Below are 14,313 nucleotides of genomic sequence, written 5' to 3' on the forward strand. Positions count from 1 at the left end.
GGCTATTGTGAATAGTGCTGCAATGAACATGGAAGTATAGATGGTGTTTCTGCTGTGTGTTTTTCATCCCCCAGGGTATACCAGCACCACTCGTTGAAGAAGCTTTCCTTGCATAATACAGACTTAACATAGTCTCTATAAGGATACCCATGACATTTTTCAGAGAGACAGATTAAACACCCATTTGTTAATTTTTGCTTTTGTTCTTCTTGTTAATAGATCTCACTCTTGGTGTTGAGGTCCTGAACTGGACCCTTATAGTTATTTCTATGTATTTTGTGGTTTGGCGTCCCATACCCAAATCTTTATGTTACTATTAATTCAGTCTCTCTTTCTCTCTCTCTCTCTTTTTTGTATGTTGTAGATCAGTTTTCCCAGCATCATTTATTGAAGAGGTTTTTCTTTCTCTATTTTATGGACTTCATTCCTTTGTCTTAAATAGATGTATTTATATGTCTGAATTTATTCTGAACTCCATTGGCCTGTGTATTTTTTTTCATTACCATACCTTCTTAATTATTTTTAGTTTGTGATATAGTTTGAAGTCAGGCAGTGTGATACTTTCATTTTGTTTTTATTTTCTCTCAAAATTGCTTCGGCTATTTAGGGACTTTTCATGGTTCCATACAAGTTAAAAAATTATTCTATTAAAAATGTTTGTGGGGCTGGAGCAATAGCACAGCGGGTAGGGCATTTGGCTTGCACACGGCTGACCCGGGTGCAATTCCCAGCATCCCATATGGTCCCCCGAGCACTGCCAGGGGTAATTCCTGAGTGCATGAGCCAGGAAAACCCCCTGTGCATAGCCAGATGTGACCCAAAAAGAAAAAAAAATATTTCTTTACTGGGGGCCAGGGTGATAGTGCAGCAGATACAGCGTTTGCCTTGCACATGGCTGACCTATGTTCGATACCTGTCATCTCATATGGTCCCCTGAACATGAGTGTCACCTGATGTGACCCAAAAAGAAAGAAAACCCAAAAATGTTTGTTTCTTTAACATGACACAGCTCTTAGGAAAACTTAAGTCATGAAATTTGCTTATACATGGATGGACATGGAGAGTATCATGCTGAGTGAAATGATCAGAAGGAGAGGGACAAAGAGATTGCACTCATTTGCAGGGTGTAATAAAAGGAAAAAAAAACATAGTAAGTGAATAATTCCCAAAGAAAGTAGAAACAAGGGCTGGGAGTACTGGTCCATGGTAGGAAGCTTACACAAATGGGGAGGGGGAGTGAAGTTAGGACAGAGATGGGACCATATGACAATGATAGTTGGAAATGATTCCTCTGGACAAGAACTGAGTGCTGAAAGGAGATAAATTCATATGTCTTTTCAGTAACAACATTGTAAACCACAGTGCCTAAAAGGAGAAAAGAAAAATAAGGGGAGGAGGGGAGGAGAGAGAGAAATATATCACAGTGATTCAGTTAGAATTTTTTTTTAATGTTCTTGAAAAATGCCATTGGTATTTTGTGTTGAATCAGCAATGCTTTAAGTTGTATGTTGTTATTTGTTTTCCTAATGCAGGAGGGGGCCGACTCAGGATCATGTGGTGTCAGGGATCATACCCACTTGTAAAGCATGAGCTCCAGCTCTTAGAGTATCTCTCTGACTGCATTTTTGTTGTTGTTGTTTTGAGCTATGGTTTATAAGACTTATGTTAATTTTAGTACTAGAATTTCACACCTCTTCAAAATATGTCACCACACAGTGCCCATTATCCAAGTACCAGTATCCTTTCCTACTGTCCATTGCCCTTCCCGTGCCCCTCAAGTAACATCCTTTCTATCCTCTCCACCCTCTCAATTCAGTCACCTCAATTTTGTGGTCAGAGTCCAAGGGTTTGTTTTCAAGTTTGTCTGTTCTCTTGCTGTGCCTTTCTTTTTCTACCTGGGGTAGTTTTCAAGGACTCTGCTCAGCTCAGAAATGGTCCTTTCCTAGTGGTGCTCAGGGGATCATATGTGGCACATCAGTTGGAATTGGGGTTGGCAGGATTCAAGGCAGTTGCCTTAATCTCTATTATTTTTCTGACCCTGATTTGTATATTTAAATCCCACATATGGATGAGATCATCCAGTATTCTTAAGACTCATATGGTAGGGCACTTGACTTGCATGTGTGAGGTTTGGGTTTGATTCCTGGCACCACATGGTTCCCGAGTTCTTCCACAAGTGACCTCCATGCACCAAGAGCACAGTAGGATGTGGTGCAGAAACAAACAGCATCCAGTATTTTTCTATTTAATGTAGCCCCCTCCAGTTTCATCCATGTTGTCACAAAAGGCAAGATTTCACCTTATATAGCTTAATATTTCATTGTGTTTTTGTATCATCTTCTTTATACACACATTGTGTTTGAACACTTGGGTTGTAAGTAGTGCTGCAGTGAGTGAACATACGTGTACATGGATCCTTTTGAGTTTATGTTTACTGTGTCCTTCAGAGAGCTAGAAAAAGAATTGGTTCATATGTTAAACCTATTTTTAATATTTTGCGTATTCTCCTTACTAGTGTTTGTTGTTTCTGGCCTTTTCATAAAGGCCATTCTCACTCAGCATGTGATAGATGAAATCTTATTTTGATTTTTCTCATATTTCCCTGGTAATGAGTGATGATAATGATCACTTACAGGGGCTGGAGAGATAGTACAATGGGTAGGGCTTTTGCCTTGCACACGGCTGACCTGGGTTCTATCCCCAGCATCCCTTATGGTCCCCTGAGCACCTCCAGGAGTAATTCCTAAGTGCAGAGCCAGGAGTAACCCTTGAGCATCGCTGGGTATGACCCAAAAGGCTTATAAATAATAATAATAATGATCACTCTTTTTTCCATGTGCCTATAGCCATCTGTATGTCATCTTTAATGTTTTAGTATGTTATATATGTATATATATATTTTGCTTTTTGGGTCACACCCAGTGATGCACAGGGGTTACTCCTGGCTCATGCACTCAGGAATTACTCCCTGTGGTGCTTGGGGGACCATATGGGATGCTGGGATTTGAACCCGGGTCTGCCGTGTGCAAGGCAAACGCCCTACCCGCTGTGCTATTGCTCCAGTCCCAAGTTTCCTTTTGTTCTTGCGATGTAAATTTTATTACGTGTTTTACCCCTTTGCCGCTGTGATTTTTAGGCTTTGGGAGAATTCTCTTGCTTTTGAATTCAGGTGTATATTAAAAAGGGTATGTTTTGATTCCTTGTCTTATCCAACATTTTGATGAGTTTGTACTAAGAAGGGTGATATCTGAACTTAATTGCCATCATATAGAGAAAACTAAAATTTAATATTTCATTTAGGAGATTCAACATAATCTTAGAATGTCAGAAATTATTTAATCCTAGGCTAAAGTAAAAACTCACTTCTGATGTTTTACATTTTCAGTAGATGCCTTCTACTTTTATTGGTGACTTTATTGTGTTATTTTAAAGGTCAGTTTTGCTTCTATGTGTTTGACCTATTTTCATCTGTAATTTGAATAAGGGGAAATAATTTTATTTTTTTATTTTTCTAACCAACATTTTTTGCTTACTGGAGGGAGAAGAACAGAAAGATTGCTGTGACGTTATTGTGAACTTGTAGGCACTGAAATCAGAAGTCCCAAATTAATAAAACTGAATTTTATTAAGTGTTAATTAATATAAATCTGATTTGTATTGAATTTTTTCTTTTTTATAAATGCTATGAGGGACATAGACAGGAAATTCCAGTGCAGTTTAAAAAGACAAAGGAAGCCAATGGGAATTGGGCAGACATTTCTTTCTAAGCCCTTAGAATATATCCTTTTTACTTATCCATACAGAAAACAAACATGAGGCAAAGAGGAGACGAACAGAGAGAGCTAGGCGAGAGAAGATAAATTCTACAGTTAATAAGGATTTAGAAAACAGAAAGAGATCTCGAAGCAACAGCCATTCAGATCACATCAGACGAGGAAGAGGAAGACCTAAAAGTGCATCTGCCAAAAAACATGAGGAAGAAAGAGGTATGAATAAATTCAAGTACTGTTTTTCTCCCATGTATTGTATTTTTCCAAGATCTTAAGATAGTAATGAAAACAGTGTTTGGTAGACATTGAACTTCTAAACTTAAAATCACAACTTAGATTTAAATTTAAAAGTGTTTCCTTTTAGGTAGATTGTTTTGTAATTAAAAAATTAATCAAACAAAAAACTTAACTCTTAGTGGAAAACAAAATTTTTTTGTTTTTGCAAGGAAATATTCACCTTGTTGGAAATTGATGATTAGTAGAATTTAGAGAACAGTTTTGTATATGATATCCTAAAGAAGTTTATTAATATGACTGCACTTAATTTTTTTTTTTTTTTTGGCTTTTTGGGTCATACCCGGCGATGCTCAGGAGTTACTTCAGGCTTTGCACTCAGGAATCACTCCTGGCGGTGCTTAGGGATGCCCTACCCTCTGTACTATAGCTCCAGCATGCACTTAAATTTTTAAAGAGAAGTTTGATTTCTGTTAAAAAATGTATTTCAAAAATTAAAAAACTTTTCTACTGAATGTGTCCTTTAGTACTGAGGTTAAGGTACTTGGCTTATAGCACCACATATGTCCCAACTAATTTCAGGGGTCACTCATGAGCGTAAAGCTAAGAATGGCTCCTGAACTCCACCAGACATGGCCCTTTGAAAAATAAATAAAGTTTAAAAAATAGTTTCAATGGCCTCACATGCTGGAGGAAAAGGCAGCTCAGATAGAGAAGGGAACGCCAAGTAGAGGATGTTGGGAGGACCCATTCGGGTTGGAAGATGCGAACTAAAAGTAGACTATAGACCAAACATGATGTTCACTCAATACCTCTATTGCAAACTACAACACCCAAAAGGAGAGAGAATAAAAGGGAGTGCCCTGCCGCAGAGGCAGGGTAGGGTGGTGGGGGGTGGGATGGGGGTGGTGAGAGGGATACTGGGATCATTGGTGAAGGTGAATGGGCACTGGTGGAGGGATGGGTAAATGATCACTGTGTGAGTGAAATGCAAACACAAAAGTTCATAAGTTTGTAACTGTATATCACAGTGATTCATTCTCTTATAAAAAATTAAAAAATAAAATGTAAACAATGAAAAAAAGAAAAGAAAGGTTAAAAACACGTAGCGTCTCATCATCATAAATTGACTTGTATTGCTTTTTTTTTGATACTTCTACCAATAATTTTTTGGTTTCATTGGACCAACTGTTCTGAAATACATTTGTTATATGCCTGCCAAGTGGGTGGGATGGAACCTGGGGATATTGGTGGAGCGAAGGGGACATTAGTGGTGGGGTTGGTGTTGGGATATTGTATTCCTGAAACAACTCTATTATTATGAACAACTCTGTAAACCAGTGTCTCAATAAACATTGAGAATTTTTTTAAATAAAAAGTTTGAAGATTGTTTAGTATAATTTTTAATAATTCTTTTTGGGTCACAGCATATTTATATTTCTCCTTAGAGATTGTCGTCTTTTGATAAGGAGAATTATGGAAAATTTCAAAGTTTACACAAGAACAGTATAATGAGTCCCCTCTTAGTCCATGAATAACTTTGTAAAACTATATTTACTACTTCAAATTTTCTCTAGGTGTCATTACTTACAGTATTGTTAGTAAGAGTTTCACTGCTTTATAATACTGTTAATAATAGGTGTACAGCAGTTCAGCTTCATACTGACCACCAGTGAATGTTTCTATCCACCTGTCTTCAAGGTCACTTTCCATATCCCTACTCCATTCCCGTAGCAAATTCCTTTTTCTTTTTCTTTTCTTAATTTTGTTCTGCTTTGAGGCCACATCTGTTGCCACTCAGGGATCCCTCCTGGTGGGATTTGGGGAACCTTACTGGGGTATTGGGGATTGGACTTGGGTTAGCCGCATGCAAGGCAAGCACCCTACGTGTCAAACTATCTCTTTAAGCCAACAAATTCACACCCAGCATTTTTTGTGGCTTACTTCTGATTCTGTACTCAAAGATTATTCCTGGCAGGGCTTACGGTGCCAGGGATCGAACCCAGGTCAGCTGTGTGCAAGGCAAGCATGCGTCCCACTATGCTATCTTTCTAGCCCCAGAAAACTCATTAAAAAAAAAAACCCTTCTAATTCATTTGGGTCACATGCTTATAATAGTGTTTGCACTTAATGTGTTTTTTTTTCCTCTTCTATTTTTTCCTCTCTTTTTTTTTCCACTTACAGTTTTGACATACACAATTACCTCAGATCTCTACCACCAAAATAAAATGTCCAGTTCTTCAGCCAGTATTTTTAATACCTGCTCCCGCTTTTCTCCCCTTACTTGGCATTTTCAATTTTGTAATCTAGGCCAAAAATTTGTTATCATTGGATACCTTCCATCCATGATTATCTTCTTACTTATTTATATTGGTTTTGAGGGTCAGGTGCATGGCAAGCACCTTTTCTATTTGTATTAGCTCTCCAGTCCCCATGATATCTTTTTAAAATTGAGAGCTTTAAAGACAGTACTTGGAGGAGAAAAGGGCTACTTGATTTTTGTAATATCTCAAAATAGTTTAATCTTCAATGAAGTGTATTTCTTATGTTATTGTGAATGAAATTTTGCTTTTTAAGCTACTCTTAGGTATACAGCATTAATTTAAACTCTTTAGGCAGCAGGAATTTTTACCTCATTTTTCTGTTTTCTGTTTTTTTTTTTTTTTGTAAAAAGTTACTGCTGTTGGGAAAGTAACTTCATTTACTATTTCCTAATGTGTATCAATGTTAATATCAAAGTTTCTTAATATTATGACTAAAGGAATGTATTTTATATTTATTTGACTGTATCCTGTGAGGACTATACTTAACTCTTGTAATTCCTTGGGTATTATGATCTTCTAGAGATTTTGAATTTTCTTCATGGCTCTTTAACAATGGGATGATTTGAAAATATAAGCCTAAAACAGAGGAAATTAGGTAAAGAAATAACAAAGGAAAAAAGAAATTACTACCTTACAAGGGAGCTTTAAGAGAGTAGGTATATGGAAGTGAACTTTTAATGTGTGGAACCCTGCCCTGGGAAACAAAATTGCAGTCAAGAAGATACTTCTAAAATAACAAACCTTGGAGTTTTGTGGGGTGGTAGAGGCGTTACCCAAACTCCAGACACTCTTACTCTATAATTAGGACTATAGGATGCATGTATGCAAGAGTCAGAATCAAGAGTAGGCAGGCATTATCTCTGTGGCCTCTCACAATCTTTCTTTGTAAGAGACACCATTTCTATATCTTTTAAAAATAGATTGTAAAGGGAAGTTCTTTAAGTGTGCTTCACCCACCCCAGCTAATAGTGGAACACTGTCTTGTATGATGCCATTTATATGAAATTGAAGAAAATCCAAAATTGCGACCAGGGGCTGGAGCTATAGAATAGTGGGTAGGGCTGTTTACCTTGCTCTCGGCAGACCCGGCCGGGTTCAATTCCCAGCATCCTATAAGCCCTGAGCACCTCGAGGAGTGTCTCCTGAGTGCAGAGCCAGGAGTAACCCCTGTGCATCGCTGGGTGTGACCCAGAAAAGCAAAAAAAAACCCCAAAATTGCAACCAGATAGAATAGTGGACAGGGTACTTGCCTGTCACAAGGCTGACCTGAGTTTGATATCCAGCACCCAATATGGTCCCCTGAGCACTGCCAGGAGTGATCCCTGTGCACTGACCAAGGAGTAAACCCTGAGCACCACTAGGTGTGGCCCAGAATTAAAGAGAAATGAGGCAAAGTGAATCTGTGGTAATAGTATCAGAACAGTGTGGTTCCTGGGGTGGGGCAGGGGAAGAAGAGGGAAGAGGCTGGAACGGAGCTTGAGCACCTTTCTATAAATGACTGGTTTGGATTACATGGGTGTATCTGTAGAACTCATTCTCTTGTACACTTAGCACTTAGGAAGTGTGCATTTTACTATAATTTTGCAGATTTTTGAACAATTACAAAAATTAATGGGTTTTAAAAGTGATACTAATAATTGGAAGACAGTGTTGTTAACAATACTAAGAAGAAAACCCACGAGTCTCTAGTTAACTAAATTTTGAATTAAGGTAAAAGTGGACTTAACTATACTTTGTAACATCCAGCATTTCAAAAATTTGCTGCCCATACTCATCTAATACACTACAAGGTATTACCCTGCCATAAAAATTAAGTAAACTAAGAAAGCACCCTGGGATCCAATGCATGTGGTCTATCCTATACAAGAAAACATGAAAAGAATATCCAGCATTATGTTAAAGAGAGAAATGCCAAGTTGATAATTACAAGTTTTGCCTAGCATTCATTTTGTTTTGGAACAGATTGGAAACGTAGAGAAATTTTTCTTCAAGAAGATAAAATTTGTAATTCTTTTTGGGGCTGGAGCAATAGCACATCGGGTAAGGCGTTTGCCTTGCATGCGGCTGATTCGGGTTCGATTCCCAGCATCCCATAGGGTCCCCTGAGCATCGCCAGGAGTTTTTCCTGAGTGCAAAGCCAGGAGTAACCCCTGTGCATCGCCGGGTGTGACCCAAAAAGAAAAAAAAATTGTAATTCTTTTTAATATGTATAAACATTGGGAAAATTATGCAAGTAAAAAATTAGGGTTCAATTATTAAAACTAAGCTAATAGAAAAAAATCTCTTTTAGGGAAAGTAATACACAAGGAAAATAGTTATTTATATAGAATAATTTAAAAAATTGAAGGCTACAAAAAATTAAAATCACTAATTGGAGGATGGGATGAGTGATGCAAAGAATTGAATTTTCTATGGTGGAAAGTCAAATTAGTAATACCTAAAGCTAAAAAAAAGAGGGACCATATAAAATGCATCCTTAAAATGTATAAACAAAATATAACAGCTGGGGGGGTAGTGACTGGTGTGCCAGAGTGGCCCTGGATTCAGTTTCTAGCACCACATGGTCCCTGAGCACTGAGCAGTGAGTTGGTACCTGACAAGTATACCAGAGATGACAGACATGAGGACAGTGGTGGAGTCATGGGTGCTTTGGTGATGGAGTGGAATAACTTTGTACAACAATATCATAAACATCAACCCTTTTAGAACCATATTACCTAAACTAATAAAAAATTTTTAAATAGTGTGAAATATTTTTTAAAACAATGTTTGTCTTTTGGAGTGTATGAGGGGGAAGACTTCCATTTTGTGTGGCAGGTTTATCACAGTATGTTTAACTTTAATTAAAAAGTAAAAGCAGGACCTGAGAGATAGTACAGTGGATAGGGTGCTTGCCTTGCATTGCAGCTGACCTGGGTTCGATCCCCAGCATCCCATATGGTCCCCTGCGTACTGCCAGGAGTAATTCCCAAGTGCAAAACCAGGAATTCCCCTGAGCATTGCCAGATGTAGCCCCCCCCAAACAAAAAAATAAATATAAAGTATAAGAGCTGGGAGATGGTACAGTGATTAGGCATGTGGCCAACCGGGTTTCCATCCCTGGCATCCTATGGCCCCAGGCATTCCTCGGCACTGCTGGAGTGGCCTGGGTAATCCCCAGCTATGCACAAGCCTAAGCTGCGCAGCATCCGCAGGCTTTGTATTGACCAGGAGTCACAATTGGGGCTCCCAGGCCTCCTCAGCACTACTTCCTCACCATCACCCCAGAATAAAAGAAGAAAAAGCAGAACAAAAAATAGAGCTAATCTTTATAGAGTCATAAGAAGGGTTTGGGCACGGGGGAGTTAGCTCAGAGATCTGGATTCTTTGCTTAGTATACTGGAGCCCTGGGTTCTGTTACCACATGGTCCCCATCTCACCTGTTGCGAATCTTGTTCACTGAACAGGGCGGAATCTCGGAGTACTGCCAAATTGTGGCCCCCAAACAAACAAAAATTTAGAAAAACATATATGTAGAAAGATACAGTCACCATTTAGTTTTAGAATAGTTCATCACATTTTAGTGACATCTTTATATAATAAAAAATTGTTTTGTAGTACTTTTAAACGTTAAATTATAAATGTTAGAAGTACTTTTAATATAGTACTTTTAACATTTATCATGTATTTTCATATTCTGTGTAATAATGCCATTTAAAGAAATACACGAAGGCCAAACTAAGAGGAATTACTGCATGTACTGTCTTTGTATTAAGCTTTCACTTTTTTTTTTTAACAGAGAAACAGGAAAAGGAAATTGACATCTATGCCAACCTCTCTGATGAAAAGGCTTTCGTGTTTTCAGTTGCCTTGGCAGAAATAAATAGAAAAATTATCAATCAAAGACTTATTCTCTGATACTTGTCTGCAAACTGTGTTGAAACTTCCTTCAAGATTACATCAGCAAATTCTCAAACAATTAAGGACTCTCAGGAGCATTCTGACTGCATCAATACAGGCCATTGATTTTTTTCCCTCAACCCCTGTCATTTAGCCTGTGCCACTCACTGGGAGCAAAGCTGGCTGGCGTGGACTGTTCTGAGATTTCCTTGTTTACCAAGGAGGATTGTCAGTGTTTTGTGTTTGGGATATAAGTTAGAGTATTTACCGGAAAAAAAAAAAGTAAAAGAAAAAAGAAAAAAAAAAGAAACCAATGACTGTTAAAGGATGAAGGGGTGGGACTGGGAATATGAAAACTAGGGAAAATAGATGCTTGATAGTTTTCAGGTTTGCCACCAGAGATGCAATATTTTAAATACTTTCAGAAAGAGTGACTTTTAAAAATATATATTTCAGATTTTCAGCACTAACAGTGCATATATAATTTACTTTTAATTGGCAATTGGTATTTTATTGAATGGGGAATTAAGAATATAAACTATAAATTTGTCTTAAATTTTTTTCTTGGCCTTTATTTTTATGACTTAAGGTATGTGTTATATTTTAGGAGATACTTTCTAGACAGTTTGGAAGTCTGGGTGCTATATGAAGAAAAACATTTAAGGATATATCATACTTAAGATATAAACACATTGTTTTCTTGAATGTAATTTATTTATTGGTTAAAAAAACCTTTTCTGCTCTCAAGATGGTGCCTGTTAACCTAAACATAAAATATATTTATTACATGCAAAATATTTCTTAGCCACTTTTAAGCAGTAATGTCTATCTGAATGGATGTTTATTTATACATCCTGATAATTATTTAAATTGTTACTTAACCTCACTCTGGAAGGAAAAATAAACCTTAATATTGAAATGAATAATGTGATGTTTTTCATTGTAATGAAGTATGAAATGAATTAAAATTTTTTAATATTTACTTTTATTAAAACACCGTGGTTTACAAAGTTATTCATAATAAAGTTTTTTTAGGCTTTTAGTGTTCCAATACCACCAGTGTGACCTTCCCTCCACCAATGTCCCCAGTTTCCCTCCCAACCCCAACCTTAGTCCCATAAAAAATTTACTTTATATTGCTTGCTCCAATAAAACTTAAAAGAAATGGCAAACAGAATGATTGGAAAATAAATCAGTAAAAGCCAATTTTTGATTGTTATATGATTTTGACTTATAAGGAAATTAAAACCATTTAATACAATATAGCAAAATACCTATTCTCATTTACATAAGTAAGTTTTCAACTTCAGAATCTAAAATACATTGCATTAAATTTTATTTTACACTTTAATTATGGTAATCATGTCTTACCTTTCACTAATAAAACTTAAAAAAATTCTGTGCTAATTTATTTTGGCATATACATGAAATAGGTAAGGCCTACATATGTTAAAAAATTTTTCCTCTTCAGTTGGAGTGATAGCACAGCGGGTAGGGTGTTTGCCTTGCATGTGGCCGACCTGGGTTCGATTTCCAGCATCCTATATGGTCCCCTGAGCACTGCCAGGGGTAATTTCAGAGTGCAGAGCCAGGAGTGACCTCTGTGCACTCACCGGGTATGACCCAAAAAGAAAAAAAAAATTTTCCCCCTTCATTATTTAAACACTGGTTTACAAAGCTGTTCATGATTTGTTATAGGTGTTCAATATTCTAACACCTATCCCACCACCATCACCTTCCCTCCACCATTGTCTCCCGAGCATCTCTCAAGCCTGCTCTCAGTAACAGACCCACAGCAATTTATTTCTAATGGCTATTTACCAACAAATTGCTAACGAAATGATCAAAAAATATTTCCTTAGAAGAAAGTTAGTATAAACTGTTGTGTCTCACCATGGAGACAGTAAGTCCTTATGTGAGGGATTACTGTGATATCACAAGTTAAGCCTTCTGTGTTTTTCGTAGTCAAGATTGGTTGGCTTCTAGTTACAGCCCATCTGCTCTGGTGTGCTACCACTGTTTGGAGATGCTCCAGGAAATCCAGAATTTTTAACTGTGGTACAGCTGGAGTTAAAAATTTTAACTGGGTGGCAGCTTTGTGGTGTGGATATGACTGAAGGGGCTTCTGAAAGTATAGGGAGGTAGCCCATCCTGATTCAGCCTGGAGATCTCAGTCACGGGGACCCATTGCATACCTGAGTTTCCTGCAGGTTAATTTCTCTGTGAGGCTGGCTTCCGGCTGATGGCAGGTGGCTGACTTAGAGGCGTGTGGGAGCGAGCAGCTGCCAGGGCTTGCATTGGGCGGAGTTGGCCCACCCTCCTGGAGCGCCCTGATGTCTGAGAAATTTTGCAGCTAGTTTATCTCTTTGGAGATTTATGAGTCTCTGGAGCAAGGCCAGTAGACGAGTTTACATGCTGTGGAGGTTTGGGTTTGTAAGTGTGATTCTAGAATTAAAATTCTTAATTTTTTTGGTATTGTTAAATGATAACTTTTTTTTTAGGTAATTGTTTTATACTAAATTATTCTGCCCCTTTGTTGCTGCAGTATCTGGGAGTCACACACTTGGTTGTGTTCACACACAGTTGTGTTGCACAGAGTGTTATTTGTTTGTGACATTGGGGATCACATCGAAGAGAGGGTGCTACCTGTTCAAGTTCAGGGCCTTGGTTTTTGTTCTGCTACTAAGCCACATCTTTGGGTCCTTTGATACTACATTTTTGTTTTGTTACTGTTTTTTTTTTTTTTAATTTTAATTTTGTTGTTTTGAGCCACACCTTATCAGTGTTCAGGGCTTACTCCTGGCTCTATGCTCCAAACAGGGTCACTCGCCAGATTTACAGGGGGTCCACATGTGTTATGGGGGATTGAACCGGGTCTTCAGCATGCAAGGCAAGGGCCTTAACCCTTATATTATCTCTCCAGCCTGTGTTTTTGTTTTGGAGTCATACCAGACGGTACTCTGGGTTTCTGCTGGCTCTGCTCAGGGGTCTCTCCTGGCAGTACTTGGGTAACTGTAGTGCTGGAGTCTAATCCAGGCTTTCCTCATGCAAGACTCAGCCCATTGAACTCGCTCCAGCACTGTACTAAAATTTTTAGCATTTTTGCTTGTGGTTATAGTAATATATTGAAACTTGACAGTAACTTCTGCCTGCTGTTTTTAGCCCTGATTTTTCACATACTCCAAATATGTTTGGAAGTCCTAAAATCTTAGGGAAGGTAATTATAGACTTAGCTCTTGAGAATTTTTCTTTGTTTCAGCTATAAGTACATTCATCCTTTATTTCCCATCATCTCCCCAAATTAAAAAAAAAAAAATCTTTTTATATTGTGCTTTATTTTCAGTAGCTGCCAGCAGGGGGAGCTTAAGAGACAAGATGTGTAATTTTCCTAAGAATTCCTTCATCTGTAGGTTTACTTCCAGGTACTATTACAAGCATTTCCCCATCCCCTTCCCTTTCCTCCCTTTCACTTCCTTTTATTGTTGTGATGACAGGAATCACACAAACACAATTATTATGTTGCTCATATCCTTAGTAATGGTGCTCATTTAGGATTGCACACTTGTTGGGCTCCCTTGCTCCAACTTGTGGTACACTGAAGATGCGCTTGGTGTGATACCTGGTAAATGCTGCTGAGATCTTGCTGGTTCAGTGAGGCAAGGCCAGGAAATGAACTCAAGAGCCTCATGCCTGCAAAATACAAGCACTCTACCTCTGGTCTATCCTGGGCTCTCCTACTGTATGCAGTTAAAAGCTCTAGTAATAAAGTTTATTCCCAAGAATTATATTGTAGATTAATCTTAGAAACATAGTAGCACTGTCATCCCATTGTTCATGGATTTGCTCGAGTGGGCACCAGTAACGTCTCCATTGTGAAACTTGTTACTGTTTTTGGCGTATCGAATGTGCCATGGGTAGCTTGCTAGGCGCTGCCGTGTGGGCCATGCAGGCAGGATACTCTAGGTAGCTTGCCAGGCTCTCTGAGAGGGATGGAGAAATTGAACGGCCATGTGTGGCCGTGTGCAAGGCAAATGCTCTACCTACTGTGCTATCGATCCAGTAGCATAGTATAAAAATTATTTTTCAGGCAGAGACATAGCATAGGG

At 38.1% G+C, this 14,313-nt stretch overlaps 1 protein-coding gene across 2 annotated transcripts in view; it reads left to right on the forward strand.

Moving 5' to 3' along the window:
- Positions 1-11,201, forward strand: part of C8H16orf87 (chromosome 8 C16orf87 homolog) — a 53,862-nt gene extending 42,661 nt beyond the window's left edge. For both annotated transcript variants that reach the window (XM_055146141.1, XM_055146140.1), the window contains 2 exons: positions 3,804-3,986; positions 10,107-11,201. In XM_055146141.1, coding sequence (XP_055002116.1) covers positions 3,804-3,986; positions 10,107-10,225 — 302 coding nt within the window. In that variant the 3' untranslated portion in view covers positions 10,226-11,201. The remainder of the gene's footprint in view (positions 1-3,803; positions 3,987-10,106) is intronic.
- The last annotated feature ends 3,112 nt before the right edge of the window (positions 11,202-14,313 follow it).

The sequence above is a fragment of the Sorex araneus genome, chromosome 8 (assembly GCF_027595985.1).
Source record: "Sorex araneus isolate mSorAra2 chromosome 8, mSorAra2.pri, whole genome shotgun sequence".
Lineage (NCBI taxonomy): Eukaryota > Metazoa > Chordata > Mammalia > Eulipotyphla > Soricidae > Sorex > Sorex araneus.